We start from the raw sequence: 17,069 nt of genomic DNA on the forward strand, positions 1-17,069 counted from the left end.
CAAAGAACTTTGGATTCTGTGTTGGAGGTACATTAGGCGGTCACAGGATAAATATGTAACTGTTGGCCAGTACAGGCCCCAAAAATTAGGCATTCAACGGACATAAAAGGCCTTTTATGCTGCTGTATTTACCTAAGACAGGGACCATGATTTGTTCTGGGTGGTGGCGGATATTTGTGGGCTGTCATGAGGAATTTCACTCAAATATGGTCGACTCGTCACATGTGTTGAATTCCTCCGAGATCCTTGCCTCATTCATTTTTAGAAATGTGAGGTAGTCCACACTGTCGTGAGCTAGGCGAGTGCGCTTATCGATCACGCCTGCTGCGCTGAACATCCTTTCGGACAGGACACTGGACGAGGGGCAAGCCAACAGTTCTATGGCAAATTGTGCCAGCTCTGGCCACAGGTTAAGCCTGCCCACCCAGTAGTCCAGGGGTTCATTGCTTCTCAGAGCATCCACATCGGCCGTTAACCCGATGTAGTCGGACACCTGTCAGTCTAGGCATTCCCTGAGGCTGGATCCGGAGGAAGGCTGTCGATGGGTTGGCTGCAAGAATGATCTCATATCCGAAGTGACAACACATCTTCAAACCGCCCTCTTCTTGCCGGCACTATTAGATTGGTACCCGCAACTGTTTCTCTGTGAGTGGAAATTCTTCTGCCAGCGCCCGCAAAAGCAGAATACAGCATTTCTCAAAGCAAGGCCTGGAAGTTCTGCATTCTGACAGCCCTCTGTGATGGTGGTAACATTTCCGCCATTTTTTTTTTGTACCGGGGGTCTAAGTACGTTGCCACCCAGTACCGGTCCTTGCCCTTTATGCTTTTTATACAGGAGTCCCTCTTAAAGCAGTGGAGCATGAAGGCCCCCATTTGCACTAAACTGGAAGCGGTGGAGTGGCCTGGCTCCTGCTCATCATCCAGGATAATGTCGACCTCGTTCTCCTCCCCCCATCCACAGACAACACCAGGGATCCCAGAAACATTTGAAGCATGCTCTTCTTGCTCCTCCTCCGCCCTGGCACCATCCTCCTCTGACTGCTCTTCAGACTCCTGTTGTTGACTTGTCTCAGATGGAGTAGCCCCCGCGGGAATTCATCCAGCATTGCGACTTCCTCATCTTCCAGCTCCTGCTCCTTGACTGCTTGATCAATGACACAACGCAATGCACACTCCAGAAAGAAGGCGTAAGGTACGATGTCACTGATGGTGCCCTGGCTGAGACTGACCAGTTTGGTGATCTCATCAAATGGCCGCAGAAGTCTGCATGTGTCACGCATGAGCAGCCTCTGGCGCTGTGAAAAAAAAAAAAAGCTCCCCAGAACCTGTCCTGCTGCAGAGTTCGTACAGGTAGTCATTAACTGCACATTTCTGCTGGAGCAGCCTATCAAGCATATACAAGGTGGAGTTCCATTGTGTCAGGCAGTCCCAAATCAGACGTTTGACAGGCAGGTTGTGTCGCTGCTGAATGTTAGCAAGGCGAGCCATGGCCGTGTAAGATCTTCTGAAATGGCCAGAGATTTTCCTGGCCTGCCGCAAGACGTCCTGGACCCCGGGGTATTTGGCAACAAATCGCTGCACGACTACCGTATTTTTCGTCCTATAAGACGCACTGGCCCATAAGAAGCACCTAGGTTTTTGAGGAGCAAAATAAGAAAAAATATGTTTTGAACCAAAAGGTGTGCTTTTGGTGTGCTTTGAACTAATGGTAGCCTGTGAATGACACATTATGGGGGTCTGTGGATGGCACTGTTATGGGGGTCTGTGGATGGCACTGTTATGGGGGTCTGTGGATGGCACTGTTATGGGGGTCTGTGGCTGACACTGTTATGCCGGCGTCTGTGGATGGCACTGTTATGGGGGCATCTGTGGATGGCATAACACTGCTATGAGGGGATCTGTGGATGACAGATAAATAGCATCTTATGCTATTTGACATCCACAGATCCCCTCCATAACAGTGTCAGCCACTGTGAATTACCCCCAATACAGGGGGTGGGGGCTGGCATCTACACTAGTTTATAAATAGCAGCGGGGGCCCAGTGCAGTCATTGTATACTATTGCACTGGGCCCCGCTCACTGTACCAATGCTATCTACTTTAACTGCAGGCAGGCAATGTTTAACAATAAATATGTTCGATCCAGCAGCCTTTACTTACAATCATAGCAGGCTGGAGGCAGGAGGCAGGGCGGGCGGGCACTGGCAGCGTAACTATCTACGCCACGTGCCTGCGTCGCCGGCTTCATTCATAAAGTGGGCAGAGCAGGCACGTGACGTAGGAAGTTACGCTGCCAGTGCCCGCCTGCCCTGCCTCCTACCTGTGCAGCTTGCGGTCGGCGGTGTATCAGTGTAAAAATAGCAGCATTCGCCCCATAAGACACACTGCCATTTTCCTCCCACTTTTGGGGGGAAAAAGTGCGTCTTATAGGGTGAAAAATACGGTAAGTTCAGGACGTGTGCCATGCACGGCACGTGTGTCATTTTGCCCTGTTTCAGCGCGCTCAGCAGAATGGCACCGTTGTCGCACACCACTTTACCAACTACCAAATTGAGCGGGGTAAGCCACTGATCTGCCTGTGAACGCAAAGCTGAAAGGAGTGCAGGACCGGTGTGGCTCTTGGCTTCCAGGCATAACATATGCAGCACAGCATGGCAACGTCTCACCTGGCACTTCAAATAGGTTCTGGGGATTCGGATCTTGGGGGGTGCAGCGGAAGAGATGGTAGCAGCGGAAAAAGAGGAGTCAGCCGAGGAGGAGAGGGAGGATGGAGTAGGAGGAGGAAAAGAAGAGGCAGGCCTTCATGCAATCCGTGGCGGTAACAGCAAATCTACACGGGTGCCACGGGTTGCATGCTTGACGGCAGTCAGAAGGTTTACCCAGTGGGCAGTAAAAGTTATGTACCTTCCCTGCCCGTGTTTGCTAGTCCACGTGTCTGTGGTCAGATGTATCTTGGCACTGACACTGTGTGCCAGAGATACATTCACTTGCCGCTGAACGTGGCCATATAGCTCTGGTATGCCCTTCTGGGAGAAATATTTCCTTCCGGGGACCTTCCATTGTGGTGTTCTAATGGCCACAAATTTTCTAAAGGCCTCCGGGTCCACCAGTTTAAATGGCAGTAGTTGGCGGGCTAGCAGTTCCGACAAGCCAGCGGTCAGCCGTTGGGCAAGAGGGTTATCCGGCATCATCATCTTCTTACGCTCAAACATTTGGGCCACGGAAGCCTGCCTTTTGCCAAATAAATGCGAGGATGGCACGGTGGAAGGTGGAGTGGAGAACAATTGGGAGGAGAGAGGAGAAGGAGAAAAGGCAGGGCGGTCAACGCCGGGAGTGTGGCTTTGTGCGTTCTGATGGCGTTGCTCCCACTGGGCTCAGTGATGGGAGGCCAGGTGCTGTCTTAAGGTAGTCGTCCCTAGGTGAGTGTTTGGCTTACTGCGACTTATACATTGACAGCAAAGGCTGCAGATGGCAACAGTATTGTCAGCAGCGGACACGTTAAAAAAGCCCACACTGTGGAGCCATGTGTCGGCGTCCTTGGAGCGCCAGATGTGACAGTGCATGGTAGATGGCACACTTCTGATACATTTGCAGTCTGCTTTTTGCCTCCTGTGCAATGTAAGTTCTGCCTGCTTCTCCTCCCTATCTACTGCTCCATCTCTCCCTCTGAACGCCCCTCTTCTTCCTCTCTTGTGGGCACCCACGTGACGTCCATCGAAATGTCATCATCGTCACCTTCCCCACCACTAACATTAGAGATCTTGGAGTAGGCAGCAACAGAGGGGACTAACCTCTTTGGGCTGATCTAGGTACTGTTGTCAGTCTGCTGGGTGGTGGCTGTTGCTACCGCCTCTTCCTGATCTAATGCCAAGAATGGCTGAGCATCGGAAATGTCTTGGAATGGATCTAAAAATAATTCCTCTGACTTGAGAGGAGGGGATATGGTGGTGGTGGTATCTTTGGGGGTGCACACAGCAGAGAGAGAAGAGGGTGCAGATAGAGAGGATGAGGAGGGTACAGAAGCGGAATGCTGAGTGAGCCACTCAACCAAGTCTGGTGCGTCCTTTGACGTAATCGCACGCACCTTCTGCAACTTCCCACTTAGGCTCTGGCCTGGTGCTCCTGCCCAACCCCTACCAGCCCTGCGGAAGGGCCTGCCTCTTCTTCTGTCTGTCATTTTTTTAAATGACCCCAATCAGTTCTTTTGGGTGGCAACTGGTATATCACACTAGTTATAATTATTTTTTCCAGTACCGTTGGTCACTGTGTGTAGCAGAGGGAACGCAGCAAAACAGCAAACAAATGCTGAAGTACCCAAATACACTATAAAGAAATTATATTGGTATATAACACCCCACTTCTATCAGTTGTTTTGGTGGGCCACTGGTATATCACACCAGTTATAATTTTTTTCCAGTACCGTTTGTCTCTGTGTGTAGCAGAGGGAATGCAGCAAAACAGCAAACAAATGCTGCAATACCCAAATACACTATAAAGAAAGTATAATATTGGCATATAACACCCCGCTTCTATCAGTTTTTTTTGGGGGGCAACTGGTATTTCACCCCAGTTATAATATTTTTTTTTGTAATTGCGTTTGACACCCTGTGTAGCTGTGGTATCGCTGCAGAACCGCACACAACTTCTGCACAATACAAATCCACTATAATATGCTTTCTATGTTAGAAAGTATATTATAAGTGTATTACACCCCTATGTACTGCACACCTATACCAGTCCTTAAAAGGACTTTTGTGGACCTATTAGCTAGCGATTTGTGTCCCTAACAGTCTGTCCCTGCTCCACACTGACAAAAGACTGAATGTCTATTTATAAGGTAGGGGGTATGTCCATGTGCTGAAACTTTTCAATTGGCTGTCCTGTACCACCTGATGGATGTGTCATGGGTCAAAGTTCTTTACAATGTAAAAGAATATAGCAGGTGCAAATATCGCCATATGTTCGCATGTTCGGCGAACATGTGAAGTTCGCCGTGAACCGACCGCCGGACGAACTGCAAGGCTATCTCTGGTCCTGACCAAGTTACCTCCAGTAGAAGTGGAGATAATCCCAACTAAGACTGGGCCCCCTCTTGCTCTGGGCCCCATAGCAGTAACATGGTCTGCCGCTATGGTACTTACTTCCCTGCTGTCAATGTGTAAGATGGAGAAACAGCCACTGATTCTTGAATGCTGTTTCTGAGACTGTCATGACTGTTTCCCCACACAGCAAAGTTATTGCCGGATCTAGATATGCAAAACAGATGATGACTCATGCTGTGTGCAAGACTGAGCAGGAAATGGTGACATGAGGAGACATGCTTGTGCTGAGTCTGAACACAGGATCCAGTGCCATCCTCAGGTCTGTGGGACTTGGAGTGGACAAAGTGACTGTCAGAAGTGACTGATGCCTGTCAGCAATGCAGATGTTGCCAAAGGAGAAAGGATCGGTTCCCGGAAGGTCAGTTGAACCGTGGAATGTGGTTACAGACCCTGTGAAGCCTCATGGTGGATGGAAGGACCTGCGAGTTGGTGTAAGTCCCCATCGGATAAGGACCAGGCCAGGGTCAGCGATCCAGAAGGCTTCCCAGAGAGAGAGAGAGAGAGAGAGAGAGAGGACTGGGTCCCAGAAGGCTGGAAGAGCCGTGGAACGGTTGGAGTTACCAGGAGAGGTGGAGTTGCTCAGCTTGGAGAAGAAGAAGTCCGCCATTTTGTGAGCTGCATGAGAGAACCGTGTGGATCCGGATTCTGTTCGCAGGAATGAGTATCGGCGTCAGGAAGCTGATCGGAACAGAGGGTCAGAGTACAGGTTCTGCAGGATCACATGTTGTGGCAGGGACTTGCTGTCGGTTTGGAGCAACCACGGTTATTGACTTGTAGGCTCTGCCGTGTGCGCCAGCGGTCAGGTCCATTACCCTGCGGCACAGTATCTACTTGCGGGCTCTGTTGTGTATGCTGCTTTGGGTACGGTTGTTCATTTGGGCTGGTACTGTGACTCTGAGCCTGGGGTATAGGGTATTCTGGACACTCCACTGTTGCTACACTACAAGGCCACTCCAGCATCTAGGCTGGGAGTATTCAGGGCACGTGAACAGTGTCATTTGGGGGCAAGAGAAAGGAATGTGACATGAGGTGTTTATTGTATTTGATATATATGTGATATATACTCTCTGCAACCACGGTTGTCATTACTGTTAATACTACTGTTTATTCCCCTGTTCAGTAAAGTTACTGTTTTTGCATCAGGAGCTGGTGTCCGTGTCGCTTTCCTTATTCCATGACTTCGCTGTATCCTGGGGGTCCCTCCCCGGTTCACAGTCTTACAACTGCACAACATAAACCTGAAAAACAGTGTATTCGGGTCTTTCTTCAAACCCATTTCTGAAGAAATAGTATTAGTAAGATCAATGAAACACCAGAGATAATATTGGAACTTAGACACACCGAACCACCAAGGGATTCTTATTAAATGAAATCACTAAATCACTAAAACAATAGATATAGACAGGGCCAGGCCGACACAGAGGATGGGGAGGCTCCAGCCTCAGGGCGTAGGCCATCTCCCCAGCCTCTGGGCGGCAGGCAGGCCACTGACCACGTCGCTGCCGCTGCCGCGCCTCCACTGCTCTGATCTCTGCTCAGTCGCTTGCCTGACTGGCTGTGTACAGCGCGCACTTTGCCATGACGCGCTGTACGCAGGGGGGTGTGTTGGGGTGGATGATGATTAATAACAAACCATCATATCTAAATGGCGGGGGTGGCTTGACTTGAGTCATCTACTGATTAGTGATCATCAGAGCATTAGAGCTGCAGGAATAAATAGCATCTAAATGTCTGGTGGGGTAGATGGGGGGGTCGAGGGCTGATGGGGGGAGGGGGGTTAGATGATAGAACCCAGCCCCGCTTCCCCCATCAGCCCTTGTCCTACCACCCCATCTACCCGTACCCCTGCAAAACTTTCTAGTTTTTATTCTGTCTTGTTGACAGGATTATGTTTATTTATATTAAGATTATGTGGTTATTGTCTTATATGACTTGTTTGTGCACTTTATTTCTATCTTTATATGGATCTAAAGAGGTTGTGCATTTGTTTACAGCTATAGTTAATTGGTACATTAAACTCTGCATATTTATGTGTGATTACAACAGTATTCAGTAAAGACTCCACAAGTTGGGGGGGGGGGGGGGGCACTTGGGCAGCTCAGCCTCTGTTGGTGGTGGACCTTGCCCCAGCCCTGGATATAGGTTGCATATTTAGCTCAGCTACATCTGTAGAACTCTACAAGTATTTTGTCACTTGTGGTGGCTGCCCGACTGTTTAGGGAGGGTAGACAGGGACTGTGGGTCTCCCCCCCTCCCTTTCTATCTCCTTAGGGCACCTGTATGGCCCTAGATTTAGAGTTCAGTTTGTGGGAGTAGTTAAGGGGTTAATCTAGTGCACAGCAGGAAGAGGGGGCGGGTAGCAGGAGGGTACTTATGTGCTGTCCCCGCCTATCCTCTTTATCGGAAGCGAGGTGTCCTGGTGAGTTGCACCTGCGCTCTGTCTGTACAAGAGATTGCGATGGCTGCGGGTGATGCCCGTCTGAGGGAGGTCTTGTTGGCGCGCATGGCGGAGGGGGGTGAGGGGTGGCTGCGCTCGTTTTTGTGTAGTCTGGGTTCCCCTGACCCCTCACCTCCTTCTGTCAGTGCGCCGGCTGCGGTGTTTCCGATGCAGCCATGTGATGTCCCGATTGCTCCTGCGGAGGGCAGGCGGTCCTCCCGGCTTATCCGCCCCCCCGTACGTCTCGGCCATAGCCCCCCTCCTTCTCAGCTTACCTTGGGCTCCCGTATCTGTGCTGCTGCAGGATCGCTGGAGCTTCTGGCTGCCGGCTCTGTGCAGAGGGCGGTAGCTCCGCCCCTTCCTCCCCCCTCCCAGCCCCAGGCTCTTCCCTCCTCACACGAGGTCAGTGGAAGTTTAGGTGTACGTGCAGGCAGCAGGATGGGGTCACAGGGTAGCAGCCATTCTTCCCAGAGTCTCCCCCCTACCCCCCCTTCCACTCAAATCACTCTGCCCCCTGCTATTACTGAGCAGCAGCCGGGAGTTAGTTCTGTTGCTCCTTCACTGGCCATGATGCCTGCAGTGACCCCTAGTGGTGCTGAAGTGCTTTTTTCCCCTATCACTGCACTGTCTCAGCCACTCGTACCTCCTCCCCCTCCTGCGCCCGAACGGTCACGTGCCCGCAGGGGAAGGTCCAGCTCTTCATCCTCCTCTCATGAGAGCCGAAGGCGCCATGGATCCCACAGGCACCGGTCGCGTCGCAGGTCTGGTGACTCAGCATGGAGCAGGCGATCCAGATCCTCAAGGTGGCGGTCCCCGTCGTCCTCGGAGGGGTCCGTTGCCGCGTCTGGGGAGTCTGTGCGGCGTGTGCGTGTCCAGCGCAATAGGCGGACGTCTGGTCGGTCTTCCAGGGCTCAGAGCCTGGTTCTGGCACCTTCTTTACAGCCTGAGGTTCCCGTGCCTGGTCCCGCGGTAGCGCCAATACCGCCTCCGTCCGGTGAGTACCAATTTACGGGTGCATGGGGGGCGGGTGGTGGGGGTTCTGATATGGCTACACTGTTAAAATTGTTGGTCGATCGTTTGCAGCCTACTGCTGACCTGTCCCTTCCGCCGCCTCCTGCTAAGCCAGCTCCTGTGTTAGCGGGGGTGCATAAAGAATCGTGTTTTTGTGGGGTTAGTCTTTTGGGTGCCCATTTGGACGAGTCCGTCCAGGAGAAAATTTGGGATAACCATTATGTGGATATTTGGTCTCTCATATCAGTGGATCAACATACTGTTGACAAGGAGAGGCGTTTTTCGGACAAGCCGTATGAGCGGAGGCCCAAAGTTGCCAGAACCATGAACAATTGGTTGCAGGCTTTTTCGGTGTTGGGTTGCATTATGGGTCAGCGTCACCCCGAGCGCTGTTCTGAGTTGTTTGTTTATCAGGACATCATTTATAGTGCCTACAAGTCCCATGGGGGTAGCGCATGGTGGCGCTATGATGAGGAATTTAGGCGCCGTTTGGGTTTGCAGCCGGAGATAGGTTGGGGGGTTAAGGCCACAGATGTGTGGCTGAGATTGATGGTGTCACAGAGACCAGCCCCCTTTCCAGGGGCGGCCGCTGGTTCAGGGGGATCTCCTTCCCCGGGACCGGTGGCCGTCCGCCGATCCGGATCGTGCTGGTTATTTAATGAAGGCAACTGCAGGTTCGCAGGGTTGTGCAGATTCAAGCACGAGTGCTCGGCCTGTGGTGGTTCCCACCCGGCTAATAAATGCTCCCGCCCCCCAGTTAAGCTGTCCAAGCAGTTCGAGCATGGGGCTCAGAAGGACCCCGGTGAGCGTAGCAGAGATGGGCCCCTGGCTAGACAGGTACCCCAATAGGCAGGCGGCTGCTCAGCTCCGTGTTGATTTTTCGTTTGGTTTTTTCATCCCTTTTATTCTGAACCGGTTCCCGTATTTTGCGGATAACCTGAAATCGGCCCGTGATCTCCCCGAGGTTCTCAGGGAAAAGGTCGGTAAGGAAGTTTCTCTGGGTAGGGTCCGGGGCCCGTTTACTGAATTGCCGTTTCCTAATCTGAGGGTCTCCCCGTTGGGCGTGGTCCCCAAAAGGGAGCCAGGCAAGTTCAGGTTGATCCACCATCTCTCTTACCCTAAGGGTTCGTCGGTTAATGACGGCATCTCTCCGGAGGATGCATCTGTGTCTTATGTGTCCTTTGACAGGGCGGTTGCGTTGGTCAGGGATGCGGGCAAGGGGGCCCTGCTGGCTAAGTCGGATATCGAATCGGCTTTTCGGCTTCTTCCGGTTCATCCGGATTGTTTCCACTTGTTGGGTTGTTGTGTTGATGGCCTTTTTTATTACGACACGTGCCTCCCTATGGGTTGTTCTATTTCTTGCCATTATTTTGAAATGTTTGGGTCTTTCCTGGAGTGGGTCGTTCGTTATGAGTCTGGTTCTACGTCAGTTTTGCATTATTTAGACGATTTTCTCTTTGTTTCCCCTGGCAGTGGTGGTGGTTGCCTATCCCTGTTAACTGTTTTTCTGGAGAGGATGGCGCAATTTGGGGTTCCCATTTTGAGTGAGAAGACTGAGGGCCCGGTCACACGGCTGTCGTTTTTGGGCATTGAGATTGACACGTTGGATATGGTTTTCAGGTTGCCGCCGGAGAAGTTGCAGAAGCTTCTGGGGTTGATTGATGGTTTCCTATCGGTGGTGAAGGTTACCTTGTTGCAGCTTCAGTCCCTGTTAGGTCTGTTGTGTTTTGCATGCCGGGTTATGCCCATGGGCCGGGTTTTCGCCCGTCGCCTCTCCTTGGCCACACGGGGTGTTAAATCTCCGCAGCACCACATCCGGCTCTCCAAGTCCCTGAAAGAGGACTTGGGGGTCTGGAGGTCCTTTTTGCTGTCCTACAATGGTCACACGTGTTACATGTCCAGGGAAATGTCTAACGCTGAGTTGTCTTTGTTTTCTGATGCGTCGGGGTCTCGTGGATTCGGGACCATTCTGGGGAAGGACTGGTGCGCTGCTGAGTGGCCTGAGTCGTGGCGGTCCTCGGGGTTGTGTAAGAACCTTACTCTGCTCGAGTTGTTCCCCATTATCGTGGCGGTGGAGCTGTGGGGGGACAGGTTGTCCAACAAACATGTGTCTTTTTGGACGGACAACCTGGGAGTGGTGTATTGTGTCAACAGCTTATCCTCCTCTTCTCTTCCTGTCTTGTCTCTACTGCGTTACTTGGTTCTTCGCTGTCTTGCATTGAATGTTTATTTTAGGGCCCGTCATGTTCCGGGTGTTGAAAATAAGGTTGCTGATGCTCTTTCCCGTTTTCGTTGGCAGGAATTCCGATCCTTTCTCCCGGAAGCGGAACGGGAGGGCCGGGAATGCCCCCCGCACCTGTGGGATTTGGTGGACAGCAGCTGATGTCGCTGGTCAGATCCTCGGTTTCCCCTGCTACCTGGCAGACTCACGGTAATTCATGGGTTCAATGGTGGGGGATTGTGGGTGAACGAGATGTTGGCGCTAGGGATGATCTGCGGCTGGAGGTGACTGTGGAGTGGCTGTTGTATTTGCGGTCCTTGCGGGTTTCTGCAGCGGTTGCGCAGCGCCGTCTATCGGGCATTGCGTTTCACTTTAAGCTGCGGGGATGGTCGGATGTTACCAAGCATTTCGTTATTCGGCAGGCTTTAAAGGGTTGGAGGAAGAAATATGTTTCCCGAGAGAGTCGACGGCCGGTCTCGTTTGGCTTACTCGGCAAGCTTATTTCCCTGCTTCCCCAGGTTTGCTCATCTCCCTTTGAGGTGGCCCTGTTTTCAGGCAGTTTTAGTTTGGCCTTTTTTGCGGCCCTTAGGGTCAGCGAGTTGGTTGCCCCTTCCTGTCGTAAACCGGGGGGGCTTTCTAGTGATGATGTTGTCCTGGGTAATGATTCGCTTAGGATCCGGGTCCGGCGTTCAAAGACGGACCAATTTGGGAGGGGCGCCTGGATTCCCCTCCACCCGGTTCCTGGTGTGTCATGCCCGGTTCATCTGATATCACAGTATAGTTCTTTGCGTTCTGCGGGTTGCAATTTCTTTGCGCATGCGGACGGCTCCCCCCTTACCAAATTTCAGTTTGTTTCGGTTTTCAAGTCTTGTTTGGCTTTATGTGGTGCCGATCCCAAGGAATTTGGGACTCATTCTTTTCGTATTGGGGCTGCTACTGAGGCTGCCAGGGCGGGTCTACCTGAATCGGAGATTATGAGGATAGGTAGATGGAAATCGGCCTGTTTTGCACGGTACATTAGACCGGACCTTTTGTTATAAAAAAAGAAAAAAAAAAAAAAAATGAATTTTTTTTTTATTTGTCAATGTTTCTAGTGCTATTTTCCGTTCTGACAGTTTTTTCTTGCAGGTTCGGGCAGGCCGGCGGTGTGGTTGATCGGCCATTCCTATGTTTTTTGGGCGGCGCAGCGAGCCGAATGTAGGCCTGGCGGGAGATCGCTCGGTTTTCGAGACGTGGAAGTGTCATGGAGGGGTATTCGTGGCCTCCGGTGGTCGCATCTCCTCTCGCAGGTGGTGGAGATTGGCGTTCAAGCCGTGGGCCCGGTGGTCCTGGTTGTTCACGCTGGGGGCAATGACATTGGTTCCGTTCCCTTGCTGGAACTGTTGACCCTGATGCGGTCAGATTTGGAGAGGTTCCCGTCCTTCTTTAGGGAGGTAGTGTTGGTGTGGTCTGAAATTGTTCCGCGGGTGGTTTGGCACGGTGACAGGGACGGGGAGGCTATAGAAAGGTGCAGGCGGACGTTGAATTTGCGAGTTTCCCGTTTTGTCCGGTCCCGGGGGGGTGTGGTTGTTCGGCACCGCCAGTTGGAAGGGGACAACCGTTCTTTAATGAGGCCTGACGGTGTCCATTTGACTGATATTGGACTGGATATCTTCCTTTCTGGACTTCAGGATGGGATTGAGCAAGCCCTGTTCTTGTTGGGTGGTGGTCGGAGCCCTGTTTGAGGGCAGGTCTCCTCCGTGGCGGCAAGTTACTGTAACTTAAAAGTTATTAATGATGGGTTTGGCGAAATCTGCCCGTTGGGAGTCCAGCGGCTGGCGGATCGCACGGTTTTTATACTGTTGCCGTTTTTGGATGAATAAAAGAGATATAGCTGTGGCCGACTACCACCCAACAATAAAGAAAGGTTAAAAGAAAGAACGTGGTCAGTGTCCTTATTTGGGATGTTTAAGTATGGGCCAGTGTGGGTAGGGGTCCCCCCCCCCTCTCATCCTTTGGTTATTACCAACAGTCTGGTGGCTGCCCGACTGTTTAGGGAGGGTAGACAGGGACTGTGGGTCTCCCCCCCTCCCTTTCTATCTCCTTAGGGCACCTGTATGGCCCTAGATTTAGAGTTCAGTTTGTGGGAGTAGTTAAGGGGTTAATCTAGTGCACAGCAGGAAGCGGGGGCGGGTAGCAGGAGGGTACTTATGTGCTGTCCCCGCCTATCCTCTTCCTCTTTATCGGAAGCGAGGTGTCCCCACCCTCCCTCCCTTTTGTTTCCTGTATTTGGAAGTTTTAATGTTAATTTATATTGCTGTTTGTCTGTGTGTTCTGTTCTCAGGGAGGCTGTGTGCGGGCTTGAGGAATTTTATAAGTCACAGCTGGCGGCAAGTTACTGTAACTTAAAAGTTATTAATGATGGGTTTGGCGAAATCTGCCCGTTGGGAGTCCAGCGGCTGGCGGATCGCACGGTTTTTATACTGTTGCCGTTTTTGGATGAATAAAAGAGATATAGCTGTGGCCGACTACCACCCAACAATAAAGAAAGGTTAAAAGAAAGAACGTGGTCAGTGTCCTTATTTGGGATGTTTAAGTATGGGCCAGTGTGGGTAGGGGTCCCCCCCCCCCCCCCCTCTCATCCTTTGGTTATTACCAACAGTCTTAAGGATCTAAATAGGTGATGAAAACAACCTATAGAAAGAGTTTGTGTTCTTTTGTTCTTTATCTATAGAGAATGAGGTTTCTGTAGGATGAGAGGTTAGATGTGTGACACTGTGCTGCCTGCAGAGCGCAGAGGTAGGTGGCTGAGTCCTCCGTCTTCACATCACTGATAACCAGCTCTGTAGAGTTTAATGTCACCTCAGATATAAATCTCTCCCCAGCAAATGGAGCAGCATTACTAGCAGAGCCTTTATTGGCTTTATATAATATAAATTGTGGAGCTGATCCAGAATAATGACGGTACCAGTACAGATATACAGAGGGATATGTGGTTGTATAGGAGCAGGAGAGAGTGACTTCCTGGCCTTCTTCAGTAAATGTCTGAGCATTCATTGACTTAATGGAGTCTCCAACAACTTGTCCTGGAAAAGATCACATCCATAATCACTCCTTCTGTTAACTAGCTGACATTTATCACAGACAGAACTATTACTACATGCAAAGTTGTACTGTCATCATTACTTTGTCATATTTTCTGCACTACATGCCTATTCCTCATTACCTGAGCAGAGAACCAGTACAATGCAGACAATGTGGTGGTTCTTCCTCATTGTAGCTCTGATGTCTGGAGAGCAGCTGTCATCTGAAACCCTGTATTGTGCTGTAGGATAACTGAAGAGCTGGAGACATCAGAACTGCATGAGGAGGAGTCAGGTCTGGGCTTCTTGGAGCACGTGATCCTATCAGCTCATTGCTCCACCATATACAAACTCATAGATATGCAATAAGATACAAATCTGTATTGGACAAAACAAAATTAACGCTACCTTTACTGAAATGTATTGAGATCTAATTTTCTCTCTGACAGAGCAGAGTATGAGATCAAGCATATCTTGGACTGTATGTGAACTAGTGTTGAGTGAACCAAAGTCAAATTGACCTCAATCCAAATCTCAGTAAAAATTAAATGTGGCGCAAAGCTGTTAATACTGGCACGGGGGGCTGTTAATACTGGCAAAAGGGGGGCTGTTAATACTGGCACAGGGGGGGCTGTTAATACTGGCACGGGGGGCTGTTATTACTGGCATGGGGGGGCTGTTAATGCTGGCACAGGGGGGGCTGTTATTACTGGCACAGGGGGACTGTTATTACTGGCACAGGGGGGGGGCTGTTATAACTGGCACATGGGGGCTGTTATTGCTGGCACATGGGGGGGCTATTATTGCTAGCACATGGGGGCTGTTATTATTACTGGCACATGGGGGGGCTGTTATTATTACTGGCACATGGGGGGGCTGTTATTATTACTGGCACATGGGGGGACTGTTATTATTACTGGCACATGGGGGGACTGTTATTATTACTGGCACATGGGGGACTGTTATTATTACTGGCACATGGGGGGCTGTTATTACTGGCACATGGGGGGCTGTTATTATTACAGGCACATGGGGGTTTGTTATTAATACTGGCACATGGGGGGGCTGGTATTAATACTGGCACATGGGGGGGCTGTTATTAATACTGGCACATGGGGGGGGGCTGTTATTAATACTGGCACATGGGGGGGGTGTTATTAATACTGGCACATAGGGGGCTGTTATTAATACAGGCACATAATGGGCGGTTAATACAGGCACATGATTAGGGGCACTATAGGGGCATCTGCTGAGGCCACAAAGAAGGTGTATTTTATATGGGCGCTCTGTACAGTACAATTTTATACTGGGACACATTGTGGTGGGTACTATGGGGAAGGGGGAGAGGAGTACTATGGGGTCATCTACAGGGGGCACTAAGAAGGGGTATTTTATACTTGCAAATTATGGTGGACACTGAGGGGTTCTACTGGAGCATTTTATACTGGTACATTATGGGGGGCACTAGGAGGAAGGAGGGTGTGGAGCACTATGGGGCATTTACTGGGGGCACTATATAGGGGTATTTATACTGGCACATTATGGGGGCACTATGGGGGTATTTTTTGCACTGTCACATTATAAGGAGAATTATTTCTATGGGGGGTATTATGGTGGGCTTTATTACTCCCCCATGGTATGAGCCCCCTATTAGCAGCACCAGCCTCTCCCTGCTCTGCTATCCCTCTGCCCCTTCTCCAAATTCTTATTATGAAATCTTTCTCATTAGGATAAAACACAACATCAGCTCCGCCGAGCCCCCGACCAAAGTGTTGAAATGGCGTCCGAGATCCCCAAGGGCCGAGCCAAGTAATTGTACGTTTTCTTGTGAAATATGTTTATGTTATACACATAGCATACACTGTGCCACACAATGTACTGTATACCTCTACACTGTGCTCCACAATATACAGTATACCGCTACACTGTGCCCCACAATATACAGTATACCTATACACTGTGCACACAATATACAGTATACCTCTACACTGTGCCACACAATATACAGTATACCTCTACGCTGTGCCACGCAATATACAGTATACCGCTACACTGTGCCACACAATGTACTGTATACCTCTACACTGTGCTCCACAATATACAGTATACCGCTACACTGTGCCCCACAATATACAGTATACCTATACACTGTGCACACAATATACAGTATACCTCTACACTGTGCCACACAATATACAGTATACCTCTACGCTGTGCCACGCAATATACAGTATACCGCTACACTGTGCCCCACAATGTACAGTATACCTATACACTGTGCCCCACAATATACAGTATACCGCTACACTGTGCCACACAATATACAGTATACCTCTACACTGTGCCCCACGATATACAATATACCTCTACACTGTGCCACACAATATACAGTATACCTCTACACTGTGCACACAATATACAGTATACCTCTACACTGTGCCACACAATATACAGTATACCTCTACACTGTGCCACACAATATACAGTATACCTCTACGCTGTGCCACGCAATATACAGTATACCGCTACACTGTGCCCCACAATGTACAGTATACCTATACACTGTGCCCCACAATATACAGTGTACCTCTACACTGTGCCACACAATATACAGTATACCTCTACGCTGTGCCACGCAATATACAGTATACCGCTACACTGTGCCCCACAATGTACAGTATACCTATACACTGTGCCCCACAATATACAGTATACCGCTACACTGTGCCACACAATATACAGTATACCTCTACACTGTGCCCCACGATATACAATATACCTCTACACTGTGCCACACAATATACAGTATACCTCTACACTGTGCACACAATATACAGTATACCTCTACACTGTGCCACACAATATACAGTATACCTCTACACTGTGCCACACAATATACAGTATACTGCTACACTGTGCCACAAAATATACAGTATACCTCTACACTGTGCCCCACGATATACAATATACCTCTACACTGTGCCACACAATATACAGTATACCTCTACACTGTGCACACAATATACAGTATACCTCTACACTGTGCCACACAATATACAGTATACCTCTACACTGTGCCACACAATATACAGTATACCGCTACACTGTGCCACACAATGTACAGTATACCTCTACACTGTGCCACACAATATACAGTATACCTCTACACTGTGCCACACAATATACCGTATACCTCTACACTGTGCCACACAATATACAGTATACCTCTACACTGT

At 50.1% G+C, this 17,069-nt stretch overlaps 1 protein-coding gene and 1 gene segment (V, D, J or C); one reads left to right on the plus strand and one right to left on the minus strand.

Moving 5' to 3' along the window:
• The first annotated feature begins 8,494 nt into the window (after positions 1 to 8,494).
• On the plus strand, positions 8,495 to 11,811 carry LOC122928152. The gene is made up of 2 exons (XM_044280716.1): positions 8,495 to 8,533; positions 10,850 to 11,811. The coding sequence occupies exon 2, from the start codon at positions 10,894 to 10,896 to the stop codon at positions 11,809 to 11,811; it is 918 nt and encodes a 305-aa protein (XP_044136651.1). The 5' UTR covers positions 8,495 to 8,533; positions 10,850 to 10,893.
• Positions 11,812 to 13,474: 1,663 nt separating this feature from the next.
• On the minus strand, positions 13,475 to 14,058 carry LOC122928158. The segment is given in 2 exon segments: positions 13,475 to 13,836; positions 13,977 to 14,058. Coding segments are annotated over 2 exon segments (411 nt in total).
• Between the last annotated feature and the right edge of the window lie 3,011 nt (positions 14,059 to 17,069).

Source organism: Bufo gargarizans, chromosome 1 (assembly GCF_014858855.1).
Source record: "Bufo gargarizans isolate SCDJY-AF-19 chromosome 1, ASM1485885v1, whole genome shotgun sequence".
Classification (NCBI taxonomy): Eukaryota; Metazoa; Chordata; class Amphibia; order Anura; family Bufonidae; genus Bufo; species Bufo gargarizans.

Bases quoted from the DNA above. Each gene is read 5' to 3' on its own strand.
- LOC122928152 (XM_044280716.1), top strand. From the start codon at position 10,894: ATGCCCCCCGCACCTGTGGGATTTGGTGGACAGCAGCTGATGTCGCTG.